General features: G+C 56.5%; 2 protein-coding genes across 24 annotated transcripts in view; one reads left to right on the top strand and one right to left on the bottom strand.

The window, feature by feature from the left end:
* Nucleotides 1–15,521, top strand: part of LOC105494213 (calcium/calmodulin dependent protein kinase II beta) — a 109,383-nt gene that overhangs the window by 30,689 nt on the left and 63,173 nt on the right. For 22 of the 23 annotated variants that reach the window (XM_011762482.3, XM_011762483.3, XM_011762480.3 and 19 more), the window contains exon 2: nucleotides 10,619–10,713. In XM_011762482.3, the coding sequence (XP_011760784.1) occupies nucleotides 10,619–10,713 (95 nt within the window). Of the gene's footprint in view, nucleotides 1–4,532; nucleotides 4,679–10,618; nucleotides 10,714–15,521 lie in introns of those variants that run through there. The other variant, XM_011762463.3, reaches the window with a different exon arrangement.
* LOC105494244 (oxoglutarate dehydrogenase) overlaps nucleotides 1–15,521 on the bottom strand; it is a 467,517-nt gene that overhangs the window by 400,515 nt on the left and 51,481 nt on the right. The gene's annotated exons all lie outside the window — the stretch shown is intronic.

Raw genomic sequence — 15,521 nt, 5'->3', positions numbered from 1 at the left:
TTTTCTGAGTCCAGAATTGTGGGCCTTGATTGTCTTCCCTTGACTTTCCGCATCCCAGGTGGGACAGAAAGTGCAGCGCCTGCTGGGAAGGATACACCATCAGCATCTGCCAATCTCCATCTGTATCTGACTCTGCTGTTCCCTGGGACCTAGCTGACCTTTTGTTGGGCGGGGTGGGTGCACTGCCGTAGTGTCCTGGGAGGGTCCTGTTTGGTCTTAGAGAGGCCAGCACCCCCACAGAATTGTCATACAAACATACACCAGCCTATATATGGCCAAGCTATGGGCAGGGTACCAAGGTGGTGAGGGTGCTGGCCTGGGTGCCCTTTGGGGAGATGAGGAGCAGAGGGCCAGGAGATGACACTTATACAAATCAGGAGGGACTGATCCAGGGCCAGGAGGTAGCCTGTTGACTCATAGATCTTTCTAAATCACACATAGAGATCTCATGATGTGCATCCGTGGTCCCCTTCTGGTGCTCAGTGCAGACATTGCCAATCAATCCCAGGGCACGTGCAGCCAAGCCCCAGCGTTCCCACCATCCCTGGGCAAGCACTGCCCAGTGCCTTCTGCATGCCTGTTCTGGGCTGGTCGCCGGGACAGAGAGGGAGCAATCAGTGCCTGGGGACCAACTGTCTGTTCCATAGCCCTTTTGCTACCTGTGCGCGCCACGTATCAGGCCACCCATCACATCAGCAGCATGCATCCCAGGATGCTTGTGCCCTTGTCCTGCCTCTTGTTGCACCCCTTCCGTCGGCCCTGTGATACACAGACGGGGCGTCTGATGTGGTCCCTTGGGGTTGGGGACTTTGGTGAGAGCAGGAGGACCCGAGAAGAGAGGCAGAGACTGGGGGTTTCCTTCCTTGGAGAGGGGTCAGCCAGGTGTGTGGGATGCTGGGTGGGAAGAGGGAGAATTAGCTTTCTGGGGATGTGTGGAGCCTTGAGAGCCAGTCGGACCTCACCCGACTGCAGATTGCTGCCCACTGCCTTGCTGTCATTGGCTTTCTTGCCTTGAGCTCTCCAGGATGACCCAGAGGGTCCTGGCTGTAGCAGATCCTGGCAGTGGGTCTGGGCAGTATGAAACCTGAGGCCCCTGAGGCCGAAATTGAAGACAGTGTTACAGAAACAAGTCAAAAATCACACTGTTCTGCTATCCTATACAGCCGGGTACCGTCAGGCCACGGACCAGTACTGGGACCATACACGGACCAGGAACTGGGCTGCACAGCAGGAGATGTGCCGTGGGCAAGCCAGCATCACGGCCTGAGCTCTGCCTCCTGTCAGATCGGCGGCGGTGTTAGATTCTCATAGGAGCACGAACCCTATTGTGAACTGCGCAAGCGAGGGATCTAGGTAGCGCGCTCCTTAAAAGAATCTAACTAACGCCTGATGATGTGAGGTGGAACGGTTTCATTCTATTCAAACTATTTTTCCCTAGCCCCCGCCCCAGTCTGTGGGAAAATTGCCTTCCATAAAACCAGTCCCTGGTGCCAGAAAGGCTGGGGACCACTGCTATACGGGATTGTCAACATATGGGAGGAAAACCTGTACAGACTCGATCTGGCTGTCTGGAAGTGACCACGACCACGTTGACCCATGTGAAAATGTGGAAGCGCTCCCGTGCATCACCATTCCCCTGTGAACCTCACCAGGGCATATGGGGGATTTTGTCATGAGCGTATTTGGTTAAGAAATGGCCTGTGCTCTGCTCATAGCATTGTCAAAAATGTGAAGAAAATGGTGTTTCTGAATATACTTTCCTGGCTTGACCGGATGATGAGCCATTCAGTATCTGGGAGGAAATTTAGCAGAACAGTGACCAGGGACCTGGCAGGTTTGAGACTTTGAAGCACCGAAGCGAGTGGCTTCCTGCACAGGTGGGTGGGAAGGGCCCTGCCCCTGAGAGAGGGGCTCTGATGGGAGGGGCGCCTGGTCCCCAGGAGGCCGAGAGGGGCAGCCACACCACTCTGCTGAGAGGGGCAGAGAGCAGAAAGTGTTCTGCTGGGGTTTTCTCGTTCTGAGATGCACCCACAAAGACCCCAGGGCAGTGGCTGCTGCTGTGGCGTGGAGCCGTCAAATTTGGGTGTTCCTTGGATGAGCCTGTGGACATCAGGTTGATGGACAGGAGAGGTTTCTGCCCGGCTCTTGCCATGTGTTTCTTTGTTAATGTGTTCATTTCATCAGAAGTATCTGTTGTGGCTTCAGTGGATCACACAGGTTTCAGAAAGGGGCCAGTGTTGAGTCCTAAGAATAGAAGTTCCTTCTCCTTCCACTCCTGGCCCTCCAGAGCCTTTTTGAATAAAGATTTCTGTGGTCAAATAGGTTAAGAAAAGGATGAACCTCATACTCCCTTCTTGGAGATTCACAGTACAGATGATCCCATTAAAGGCCCTGAGAAGTCCTGCAGTTAAAGAAAGGAAGGAAGGAAGCATTGTCTAACCTATTGGTTCCCAAACTCCTTTTCTCACAGAACCCCTTTTACACCTAGCATCTGTTAATGTCCTATGAAGCTTATGTTTGAGGAGTGTGATTTGGGAAGTATTTGCCTGCTGTAGCTGCACACAGTGGCAGATTCCACAAGGCAGACCTGGGCTCAGCTTGCATCCTGGGCTGAACTGCATCCCCCAGAATTCATGTATGTGGAAGCCCAGTCCTCAAAATGTGACTGTATTTGGAAATAGGATAGTAGCAGATGTAATTAGTCAAGTTAGGATGAGGTCATATTGGAGATGTGACTGGCGTTCTTATAAACGGGTGTTCTTGGACACAGAGACACACGCAGAGAGAATACCATGTAACTGTGAAGGCAGAGATTGGGGTGATGCATCTAGAAGCCAACTAGCACCAAGAATTGCAGGCAGCCCTGGAATCCAAGGAGAGAGGTAAGGAACAGATTCTCCCCCCAGCCCTAGGAAGGAACCAGCCCTAATCTCTGCCTTCTGGCCACCAGAACTGTAAGAAAACATATATCTGTTGTTTAAACTGCTTGGTTGGTGGTACTTTGTTGCAGCAGCCCGAGCAGACTCATAAAGCATGGATAAGTTAGGACTTTAGCTCTCATTGGGCTCCGAAGCTGGCGGTGGGGAGCCCTTGGGCCAAAGCAGGAAAGAGCTTTGGGAACTCTCTCTGGGGCTGTATGAGCTACCCAGATTCCAAGTTTGGAAGAATTGACGTGAATTGTGCTTTTGGAAGTGAACGCTACTGAAATAACTGAAACAGTCATGGCAGGCCATTTTTGAGAAGAGAAGTTAGAGACCTCCTAAACGCTTGCTAATAGAGGAAGCACCCAGCTATCAGTGGTGTGTCAACTTGAGGGAATGTTGTTTCCTATAAGTGAGTATGTGATCTCGGTCAAAATGTGGGACTCGTGTGTGAAGTCATGTTAAATACAAAAGTCAAATACAAAATAGGAACTCCCGTGCTGATAAGGCACGTGCTTGGGTGCCGGCCCAGGCCACAGCGAGTTTGGGTCTCACAAGCAGAAATGAGTGTGTCCAGCTGCTTGTCTCCAGTAGGGTCACCTCAGACCTACTTTTTAGAACCCAGGATGCCTGGGCCCTGAGCAGAGTGGACAACACAGCCCTGGGGGCTCGGAATGCACCTGCCTGCGGAACGTCCTGCCAGTTGCAGGGAGGAATGCCCACCCGCCTCCCTGTGGGATGTTGCTCTGGGCCTGGGGACTCCAGCTCCTGCCTGGCGGGGCACATGCTTGTCCAAAACTCCTCAGAAGCCCAAATACTGTCCTCCCTTGCCCAAACCCCAGGGTCAGAGAGGCTGGGGATGGGTAAATACCGTGCAAAGAAGTATGCAGCTGTCAGATCATGCTGTTGAGGCTTCATTAACAGTGCGGGGGACATAGTGAGGGGACAAAGTGGAAAGTGGCAGCAAGAGCCCCCTGATCGTGTAAGAAGACACCTCCCCATGGTGCAGAGCTGCACACTTGCACACATACAAACATCGGTGGGGCCCTACTGACCATGCTGTGGGTTATGGAGGCGACGTCAACGCTTTCTGTAGACCCTCTTGTTTACTCCATAGCAAACATCATAAACGTAACAATAATACAAACATACATTCCATCTACTGTGAACGTGAGTTATGTTTTTGCATTATCATAAGCAGAAAAATACACAAAAGAAAAAACCCACAACAACCTCAGCACTCTGTTCCATATAAAAGTTACTGTTTCCACCAAATTGCTTAGGTCAAGATTAGCATATAAAAGGACCTCCCCCTCTGGCACTCCCAAGAGCTCATTTTAATCAAAGGTAGGAACTGTGTTTTTAAGCCAACACACAAATAAATACCAATTTGATTTAGTTTCACCCATACAGGAAAAACACGAAGGTCTGCATGAGGTCAGTGGACTTGTGCCTTCTGGATGTCCCCTACCCCTAGCCCAGGCCTCCTCGTGGAGCCCACCTGGGGCCAGCCAGGCAAGAAAGGACATAGGTGGCCTGAGGCTGGTTTCAGAACAACCATTTATTAATTTACAGCAGGAAATAAAGCTGTCGGCCTGAGAGTGCTTCTGTGGCTGGCCCAGACTCTTCCAGAAGGACCTGCTCTGGAGGACCTGCGGGGGGAGGGAGCTGTGCTTGTTACTACGGAGACAGTGCCTGGCCCGCGTGGGGAGCATCACACGCAAAACCTGGATGGGAAATTTCGATTTACAAAACAGGTCAGCCAGACTTGGATCTTTTGCTTTTACTCAAGGCTCCGTAGCTTCTTTCTAAAATTCTAAAATTTAAGAACTTCCTGGGATTGCGTGTGGCCGTGCTGTACATCAAAGGGGTCCCATGGCCCTTGGCTGTCACTGTTGTTGGGAATCCGAGAGGCATTTCCAGCCCATTCTGCAACGTCTGAATGAGGAGAGTGCACGCGTGTGTGTGCACACGCCTGTGAACTGCAGCCAACCTGCGAGGCTCAGGGTTGAGGCAGGCAGCCCTGGCTCGGGTGGCACAGGCCCCAGTGCTCGGGGAGGAAACTGGACGCTGTGGACATGGGCTGCGGGAGGCAGAGAGAGGAACAGGGAGAGAAGCTACTGCCTCCGAAATTTCCTCTAAGGGAACAGAATCCAAGTGTTGAGTGGGCTAATGCAGAGGCCGCTTTGATCCTGTGTGGCCCAGCGCTGCCCTGCAGGAGCTCAGCAGCCTGTCGTGGGGATCACATGCACGAGGCAGCCCCGAGAGCCCGGGTCCCCGCCCATGCCATCCTGACAGCAGAATCACACTGCCAGCTCTTTCTGGATGCCGGATACTGTGTTGTGGCTGGTACATGTGTCACCTCATTCTGTGTAGGGGGACAATCACTGCTATATTACTGATGGAAGTCACCAGCCCTTGTGAGGTGGCTGGGGAGGGCGCCTGAGCAAGGTCTGCGTGACCACACGGGATGGGCGGTGGGGACCCAGGGTCCAACCTTCCCTCCCTGGTGTCATTACCAAGTGTCTTAACTGGCACCCCAAGAGCCGGTAATCATGGTAACCCCCACTCTTCACCAGTGAAGGTGAGGCATGAGAGGGCCCTAGAGGGGCTGTTGTGTGGTCCTGCTGGGGGCAAGGCGAGTGAGACCCAGCATATTCCTGCTCTCTGGGCCCTCACATGAACTCCAGCCATGCTGCTCAGGGACACACCTCCTCCCAGCTCGCCGGGGAGAGGTGTGGGAAGCTGGGGAGGGCCGCAGTGCAACCAGCTCCTAGTGGAAAGCAGGGCAGGTCACAGAGCCTCCTGCAGTGGGGAGCTCCGTGGGGGTTGGTGGGAGCCATGGATAGTCAGCAACAGGTGGCTGGTTTCAAGTGGGGACTGGAGGGAAGAGGCAGGCATGGGGGTGGGGGGACAGCTCAGAGTTGGGAAAGCCAGGGCCTGGACCAGCAGTCTGTTGTGGAGCCAGAGAAGCCATAGACTGGATGTGAGGAGGAGACAGAGGCGGATGGGGCATCCTGCAGACAATGACGCTTCCTGCCGCCTCTGCCCGTGAAGCCCCGGGAGCCCACAGGATGCCCGTGAAACACCAACTGCCCTGGGTGGCTGCAGTCAGGGCAGCTACACTCAGCACCTCTCCTCGCAGGTGGCCTTCACCCCATTATCACGCGAGGAGGCTGAGCCCCCTGCAATAAAGGAGGTGCCCGAGCAGGTGCAGTCATAGAAACAGGCCACGTAGTTCTGGGGCTCCATTCTCACCATTCTTCCCCTTCTCTTTCAGGACAGGTTACCCTGGTACTCTTGATCCCACTGTAAATGAGACAGCGTTCAGAGCCTTCCACAAAGCAAGGACTCAAAGAGTGTTTTCTTGTTTTGATTAGCTTTATTTGATTTTAAAAGCACCGTAATATGCTAGGTGCCCGGGGGCCTCATGATCTGAACAGGTTATTCAAAATTGCTTTCAGCCTGGCTCAGTAGCATTCGTCCCACGCAGGCCATCATGCAGGCAACCTTGATGTTCAGATGCAGTTCGCAGCCCACAGGAACATCGACCTGGGATCCCATAGGAGCACCTCTTCCAGCTACTTCCTGCCTTTGCCCCAACCCACTGTGCCCTTGCAGCTGCCTGGGGCGGGCCACACCCCAGGGGCAGGCGTGCGGTCAGTCTGTGCACCTGCAGTGCCATCCAAGGCATTCTTTGCTGAGCCTGAGGACCATGCTGCCACCTGCTAGGCCCACCCGTGCTTCCAAACAAGAAAGGGTTTCGAGCCTGTGTGTGCGCTGGTGGGGAGGTGGGGAGCCTAAGCTCCAGGCCTTATTTACTTGGGGTACCCCCTGGCTCTGACCAGAGCCTTATGGCCTCATTGTAGCACAGACCCATCTACCCACAGTTCCCGGAAACCTTGGTGGGTCTCCCCTTCTGCTGGGACACTCTAGGGGCCGCTCTTCCTGTACTGCTGGGCTGGACTAGCCCTGAGGCCCAGCAGCTCCACGCTCCACAGCCCACTGTATTGCTTGCAGGTCAGTTCTTGCTCCTATATCACTGCCTAGGCACTGTGCCTGATACCTAGGTCCAGAGTATAGGGCACTCTGCCCATAGAGAGCCACTGGAAGGGGGAGTGGCAAAAGTGAACAGGTAAATAATTAAGTAAACTAACCTAAGGAACATGAGAGGTGCAATATCTAAAGACCAAGCTGACTTTCTGTGAGAGCTGGGAAAGGGGGCAGCTGTTTGCATTGGATCTTGAAGGACACATAGGAGTTTGCCCTTGGCAGCAGGGACAGGCTTACGATGCAGATCTAGGCTCTTTGTCAGTGTTGTCTCTCAATGTTTATAAACTCTGGTGGGCAAGCACTGGGTTGCAAGGGAGGATGTTGATGGTGCTGGCTTCTTTGCTCTGGGGGAAGCCAGAGACGGGGCCCCAGCCGTGGCCTGCATGGCTCATGCTAAATGTGTTTGTGGCCGCTTCTCAAGAGGGCTGACACTTCCAAAGGGGCTTCCTGTGACAGATTGCTGTCTGGCAAGTGGCAGAACCACCAGGAAGGGGAGGAGGCAGAGGTGGATCTGCAGCTGCCAGCCCAAGTCCCCTGGGGAGATGGCAGGATGGGTGCGGGTGGACAGCCATTATGGGGAGGAGCCCCTTTCAGGGTGCTCTTTAGGGGAAGTGGTGGGTGAAGCAGGCAAATGACTGGGGTGGGAGACTTAAGCATGCATTCCTTAAGTCCCCCAGAGGAGAGAGGAGAGGGAGAGATTGGGTACGGCGATGACATTGGGGCTCAGAGAAGGTCTGGGGCTGCGGTGGGGGACAGAAGGCATGGGAGAGGCAGAGCCCAGGAGCAGATCGGAGGGGGCAGTGGTGTCTTTGGGAGCCGGCCCTCCTGCTCTTCCCCCAGCCGGCCACCTTCTCCCTCTGGGGGCATCCGAGTCCCTGGGAAAGGGGACCCTGTCCTCTCTTCTTGAGGGTGCCCTCCACCCCACCTGCAGGCCTGTGTCCAAGAGCAGGGCCTTCCTCACCCCCGGGCCCTGCACCCCGGGCCCTTCCTGCGAGTGTCTGCCGGGTGCCTGGCACTGTGCCTGCCACCTCATATGTCACTGCAGCTGTGCGGCCTGGTGCTCCCATCCTACACTCATCCCAAGGCCCCCAGCCATGCCTTCCTCCTTCCTCTGTGGGCTGCCTGGCCTTGGCCCCCTGGCTCTGGCAGTCTTACCTGTGTTCCCTGCCCCGCCTTCGCTGATTGCTGACTGCTCTGACCCAGGCCGATGGTGCAGGGGTGGCTCTGGAGCCTTCTGCAGAGGAGAAAGGGGCTGCCTGACCCAGGGAGGGGAGAGGGACCAACTGGAGGAATCCCTAGACCCACCCACCTGCTGCCAGACTCTTGGTGGTATGGTGCGTGGATGTCATGTGCTGGGAACAGCTGTGGCTTGCTGCCCTTTGCTCCTGTACCTGAGTCCGGCCAGCAGCTGGGAGGCTGCTGTGCTGGTGGGAAGCTGCACTTGGGTGTCCTCCCGGCTCCCAGGATGGGCTCACCACAGCGGTGCCTTACGGGCATCATCAGCTTGGCATAGATGTGCAGTGTGTTGAACTTCCCACTGAGGGTCAGCCCTGCAGTGTGTGATCGGGTCCCAGTGCAGGGAGGCCCAGACTCCCGGCTCCCTTCAGGGCCTGGTCCAGAGCACGCAGTGGAGGCCTGCCAGGTCAGCCCTGTGGCCACTGAGGCCACTGAGCCTTCTAGGGGTCAGAGCGTGACAGATGGTAGCTAAGGACTTGTTTCTGGAAGCTCTCACCTCTCCTGATCAAGAAGTCTGGCAAACAGCCACACAGTAGTGGCCCCAGAAAGCCCTTCTGCTTGGTCATATGGATGGGGAAACTGAGGCTCAGAGAGCTATGTCACCCTGTCTAACCGGGATTGAAGCCAGACCAGGCAAAAAGCCATGGTCTTTGCCCTCACCTCAATCTCCCAAGTTAATGTTATATGTTAAAAACAATAATCCTTTCTTTATATTTTTCTTTAAAAACATTTTGAGAACATAACTGATGCACATGGTGAAAAAATCAAGCAGAGCAAGAGAATGCGGAGTGAACAGTGAGCGCCCCCGCGGAGTCTCCCCCCGCTGCGTCATCTCCCCCCGCCACGCCTGCCCCTGCCGCGTCTCCCCCCCACATCTCCTGAGGCAGCCCCTGTCCCTGTTCACGGGTTGACTTTAAAAAGCTAAGATGCAGCTCAGCGGCCGCCCAAGCACAATCACTGCTCATAAGACCTGAGTCATTAAGAAAATGTTCAATTAGATTTAGTGTAATTATTTATCTTTCTGAGGAATTGAACAGTACTCTTTTACAAAGATTTATCTCCACGAAGGACTGTAGATAAAACAGTGTTCATATGTAAGATGCTCCTCTTCCACCACGCAGAGTCCTTGGCCTGCACTCCCGTGTGGGTTTATCAGGCTGTCCAGGCCGAGGAAGCTGTCTGGGAGGGGAGGCTGGGCACTTTGCAGGCGCAGACACGGGAGGGCCGTACATGCTCAGGTTTGCACTGGTGGGTGCCTGCCTGGTGGTGGGCTTCCTCCAAGCCCCCCTTTCTCCCAGCGCCAGCCTGAAAGCATCCGCTGGCCCTTCTGTCTGGACTCAGACCCTTCATGTGACATTTCTTGTCCAGGACCCTTGCCTTACATGTGCTGTTCTTAGAAAATAATCTGAAATCAAATTAAATCAACGGTGGTGACTAGTCAGATTCTTCGGTGCCTCCTGGTGGGCACTGGCCCCCTCCCCTCCTGCCTCATAGGCTCTGTGGCTCCCATTGGGTGGCACTGACTCCCTCAGGGTGCCCTGAAGCTGGGGCAGGAGCTCCTCCGCAGGCCAGGCTTTGTGGGGTACGTTCAGGGCCTCTTCTCGATGGCCTCAGCAGCCTTAACCGCATTCCTTCCATGTGTCTCTTGGGCTCTGGACCATGGTTGGTGCTGGTCAGCTCCCTCTGTGCCCCATCCCTCCTCCCCTCTCCCTACCCCCAGGCTGCCAGTTCGTGAATATCCCTTTGCCCCTACCCTGGGCCTCAATGGCCTCTGCGATGACACCTGGACAGTGGAGGATCTCAGGACCCTCTCCTCCAGCTTTGCAGTTTAACGATGTGATGTTTCTCCCTCCCTACAAAACTTTCCTTGAGTCTCCGTGTCCGACTGCACCAAATCCCAATATAACTGCCCTCTGGAGCTGGGCCTTCCAGACAAGGCCAGCTTCATTTCCCTCTAGGGAGGACTCAGCAGGGCCTCATGGATGTGGTACAGAGCCCCTGAGGATGCCTGCTGAGAGACCTGTGGACGTAGACTCTTGGTCCAGCCAACCCACAAGGATACAGGCTTGTGGGTCACACAGAAGCTGAACGGGGCCCATCTGCCGCCCTCCCAAGGGCCTGACCGATCTTCCTTCTCTGCACAGCCCCCCAGGGCGTGCCATCTGCCAGGGCTCTGCCAGCCATCGGGAAGCTGGCCTCTGTTCTGCTGGTGTTGAGTGGGGCCAGCTGAGAGTGGCTTGTGAGGAGCACCCACTTCCTCACAGTTTCTGACTCACAGCCATCTACCCGAGGCCGGGCTGATGGCTGAATGCTTAATGGGGAGTGTTTATGGGGAGATTAATCCACTCTCTCTCTTTCTCCTTGTCTGTCTCTGTCTCTGTCTCTCGCTCCCCCATTTTCCTCCCCAGGGGGGCTTTCTCTGTGGTCCGACGCTGTGTCAAGCTCTGCACCGGCCATGAGTATGCAGCCAAGATCATCAACACCAAGAAGCTGTCAGCCAGAGGTAGGGCATGGGGAGTGTCCTGCGCAGCTGCTGTCAGGCTGGGGCAGGGGCTTTGGAGGCCATGCCCTGTGGACTGGGCAGCAGGTCCCTCCCGGGCTTGGCCAGCACTTGGCCCACCTGGCCTGTGACTCCACGCACAGATGCGGTGGGTTCCTGGAGTGGAGGCTGTGGCACAGGGAGGCACAGGAGTGTTGGGGACTTGAGGGCACCTCTGGCCTGGTGGGGCCTGGGCTGGTGGGGGTGCTGAGGGACCCTCAGACCCCTGGATTCACCTTTGTGCTCTGGTTAGGGTGTTCTCAGGGCCCCCCTTCACCTCCCCTTCCCAAGTGTATTGGGGTCTCTGTCCCCAGAGCTGGAGGGGGAGAGGTTCAAGGTGGCCAGGCTGCCATGGTGGTTGGGTGATGTCATCTGCCCTGAGAGCCGTGGGCCGAATGAGAGCTCAGTGACAAAGTTTCGGGTGACCAGGCAGTGCTGCGGTTGGCCATCTGCTTTCTGACAGCAGAGTCCTGGCGTCATGGCCAACTGGGAGGTGACCCGGCAGTTTCTTAACTAACAGAGCCCAAGTCTTATACACAGTGGCAGGGCACTCCCGCCTGCCCTGGGAGGGCTTCTCAGACACGCGGGGTGTGTGCGAGGAAGGGCCTCGAGTGGTGCTGGCCCCAGGTGGCCCTCGGCGTGTGGATGTGCCTCCCGAGCCCTGCTGGCCATGGTCAGCTCTGGGCGCTGCAGATGGTGATGGAGCAGACAGGCTCTTGCCCTCACGGGGTCTCCCTGCCCTTGTGCTGTCCTTGTCCCGTGGGGCAGGTCAAGGACAAACAACACCCAAAGTCAGCACACAGCAAATCTGATGGTGATGGGCAGAGGCATCCTGGGGCAGCTGTTGTGGTTGGAGCACAGATCTGAGGAGGCGATGGGGAGGGACTAGCTCAGGGGTCCTGCTGGAGCCCCAAGGTGGGGTGTGCCAGAGCGCCAGGTGAGGCTGTGGAGGTGGGTGCGGGGTGGGTGGGCTGCCTCACTGAGGTGGCAGCCCCATGTCACTGCCCTGTATGGTGCAGGTCCATGGAGGAGGGACTGGCCGGATGATGCCCTGGTAGAGGGAGCCAAGTGAAGCCCCTGTCTGCTGCTCTCAGCCCCTCCCCTCCCAGGGCACTGCCAGCAGCCTTGATTAGCATCCAGGCACAAATCTGAGCTAATTGGGAGCTGGAGAGGCCCTGACCCATCTGGCCAGGCTGCCAGATGCTGAGGGCCTAATGTGGGCAGAGACCGGCCTCCTCTGGGTTGGTGGGAGAGCTGCCTACTGTCTGTGGCCTGCAGTTTACAGTGATCCAGCCACCTGTGGGGGCGGGCATGTGCGATTTGTGGAGCGATGTGTCGGCGTTGTTTGAGTGACTGCTGTGTACTAGGCCATCAGTGTTTCCCCTTCTTGGGAGCATTCTCTGACACCAGGTTGTGGGGAGGTCCTTTAGGCTGCAGTAGGACCTGCTCCTGTCCCAGCCCTTGTCTGCCTCCTTGTCACTGAGCCATGAAGGGGCTTGGGGGTGCCCGGGGCTTGGAGGTGCCCAGGGCTGGGTCAGTCCCCCTGTGGGTGTCCCAGCCCACGAGGGGCCATGGGAGGGTGACACTGCAGAAGGTTCAGCAGGGACACTGAGGAGTGGGCTGGGGCAGGTCCAGAGGCATGCGCTCCCAACCATTCCCCACACATTGTGGGGGCCTGGGTTTCCCTTCTGCCCTGTGCCTCCACCTGCTGGTCAGCTCTCTTGGCCCCCTGGGGCCCAGCCTGTGGTGGGGTGGGTGGGCCAGGCTGTGTTCCAGGACCTAGGGCAGTCAGCTTGTTTTTTCTTGATCAAGACACAGAACTGGTCGTAAGTGGGCGGTGCTCAGTTGTGCCTGTGGCCAGTTCCTGTGGGTCTCTGAGAGACATCCCTGAGGCCTGGACACTCCCTGCCTGTCACAGGGCGCCACGGAGAGGAGGTCTGTGTGTGCGTGAGCATACCTACGCATGTTCACACATGTGTCTATGCACACATGCATGTGTAGGTGCATGTGTGGAACATGATGGAGCCTCTGGAATGGGACTGTCTGGCCCTCCGGCAGTTAGGCTGGGACCAGCCCAAGCTGAGCTGGGGGAATGAGAGGTCCTCCCAGGTCCTGCTTGGGAAGATGCGTCAGGGAACCCAGGGGCCTGGAGTGAGGGAGGTGGGGGTCCTGGAAGTGGCCCCTGGCTGGGAGAGCAGTGGGTGGAGGTGAAGGCCACTTGCTCCAAGAGTCAGCTTCGATGGGCTCCGCGGTGTTTGGACAAGCAGGTGGGAGGAGGAGGGAGTGACCTCTGTAGCCAGGATTTCAGTCCAGACTCAGGAGGAATGTCCAGGAAGCCTCCAGGTACTGAGCCATGTGGTTGAGGCAAGAGGGGACACCAGCCTGAGTGTGTCATTATGGGTGAGACCAAGGGTGATTGGGGTTCTGGGGGGCAGATGTCGCCGGGAGCAGAGGGCAGGAAGCTGCTGATGCCGAGAGGCCTGGCCAGGGTCCTGGGGTGTCTGCTGAGTGCACAGACCCTGAATGGGCGGCCATACCACGACCACAGGATCTGAGCTGCCTCTGCTGTCCTCCAAACCTGTGCTGCTGGGAGTCGTGGGTCAGTGTGGTCATCTGCGGTGGCCACATTTTCCCCATGACCACCCAGGGACTGCTGCTGGCTTGAGCCCAGGCATGGGGATGATCGAGTGTGGGCCACCACCTGCTGTTCTCCTGGCCTCAGGGAGCAGCTCATATGTCGTGTGACTGCCCCATCATGGATGAAGACCCACACGTGTCTGGTGGCCCCGCTGGACCCTCAGTCCTGGCACTGCCCAGTGCAGCCTTTCTCTAGCAGGCTTGAAACTGAGATGCCAGGCATGGCACAGGTCCCACGGCCACCCTGCGATGACAGCAATCATGTTAAAGCCGGCGCCTCCCGCGTGCTTGCTGTGTGCCCTGCACGGAGCCCAGGAGGCTTCTGTGTTCCCTGACGTTCTGTGGCTGGCACTGGCGGAGGCACTAGTGTGAAGTGTTCTGGAGGGGTGGGGGGAGTATCACCCAGCACAAAGGTGGATCCCTAAGCCAGGAAGAGCAGGAACCTCAAACACCTCATGTTGGAGCCTCCCAGGCACCCCCTCTCCCTCATCCCTCTCCTGATTTTATGCTCATCCCTGCCTCGTTTCTCTGTTGTTTTGCCACATGGGCGTTTCACCCGCTTGTGTCTGAGCCTGAAAGTGGAGTTGTGCTGCCACTGCGACCTGCCTTGTGCTCGGGTGATGTTCTGGGGTGTGTCCGTGGGATGGATCCCTTCCCACTGCCGTGCGATGTTCTGTTGAACAAAGGCTGCTACTTTTCTGGCTCTAGTTAATTGCTGATGACGCTGGCAGACCCACTGAGACCCCACACTCGGGAGGAGCTCCATGACACGTGTCAGTGAATTCAGTTTGGCAAAAATGTTGCTTGCCGGTCAACTTGGTGTTTTAAAAGCCTGTGCAAATGTATTAGCCTGGGAAACCAGAACCCATAGCTGGCTGTCTCCCTCCTGCTTTTCCATCTGTCCCTGAAGGTCAGCAGCCACCCCCGCCCACCTTGGGCCCTTCCTTATCAGGGACCTCCAAAGCCTTGTCCACCTAGACCTGCAGCCCTGATATGCACTTCCCAGGGCCATACATGTGAGGCAGCACCACCTCGTGCCCTGTGGCCTGGTGACACATGTGTGCAGTGTGGGCCCTCTCTCCACAGATTGAGTCCCGTGGGGCCTTCCCTCCCTCCTGGATGCCGGGCCCACACCCGTGGGCCCTTGCAGGGCAGCACTGTGCTGCCAGCGTCTCCTTTGGGATCACTTTGTCCCTGCCTGCTTCTCCTCGGCCAGGGACCATGGGGCATGTCAGACCCAGGGCTTCCTGGCCACTCTGCACATTCTGCTTCATTCCTCAATTGTGTGAGACCTTAGGAGGAGAGAGGAACCCCTTTAGACACGCCCTAGGCGTAGACTCTCACTCATCTAACAGGTTTACACTGAGGACACGAAGATGAGCAGATACAGCCTGAAACCAGCGGCGACGACACTGTGTGCTGGGTGGGGCCCTGGAGAGGCAGTCCTGAGGGGTCGGAGCAAGTCACTCCAAAAGTTGTGTTGCGTGGGCGTTGAAGGATGAGTAGGAGTTTGTTAGGGTCAAGCAGAAAACCACCCGAGTATGATTCTGTGGAATTACATAGCTCCTCTAATTAACCTCACACCCCCTATTTATATTCTCAAAGTGCTCTATGAGTCAGAAGGATTTAGGGTAGCAGGAATCTGAGTGAGAGGATGGCTGCGCCCTGGAGACCCTGCTGACCACACAGACCGCAGAGCTGAGCTGCTTTGTGTTGCCATGAACGCCCTGCGCCTCATCACAGGCCTCGCTCCCAGGTGCTTGCGCCTCTCATGCTGCATGCCTGGCCTGTTTCCTCATTCGATGCAAGCTGGGTGGGGTGGTGGGAGGAAGGGGTAGCCAGCCGGGGGGACTGCCTGGCATTCTCAGCAGCCAGCTCCCTGCTGTGACCTTCCCGCAGGATGCCTCTCTGGGCAGGGGCAGGGATGCCCAGCCATGTGCGGCTCCAGAGGGCAGGCTCCACCCAGGACTGCACAGCCTCACCCTGCCATATTCTTGGGCATTTTTTTCCTGTTTAACTTTTTATGGTGGAAAATTTCAAACATTCCCAAACACAGAGAAAATGATAGAACGAACCCAGCTTCAACAGTTATCAATTCTTAGCCAGTCTTGTTCCATCTGGGCCCTAGATCCTGG

The sequence above is a fragment of the Macaca nemestrina genome, chromosome 4 (assembly GCF_043159975.1).
Source record: "Macaca nemestrina isolate mMacNem1 chromosome 4, mMacNem.hap1, whole genome shotgun sequence".
NCBI classification, from domain to species: Eukaryota; Metazoa; Chordata; class Mammalia; order Primates; family Cercopithecidae; genus Macaca; species Macaca nemestrina.
The sequence above is the reverse complement of the archived record's forward strand: the minus strand, read 5'-3'. Positions and strand labels throughout refer to the sequence as shown.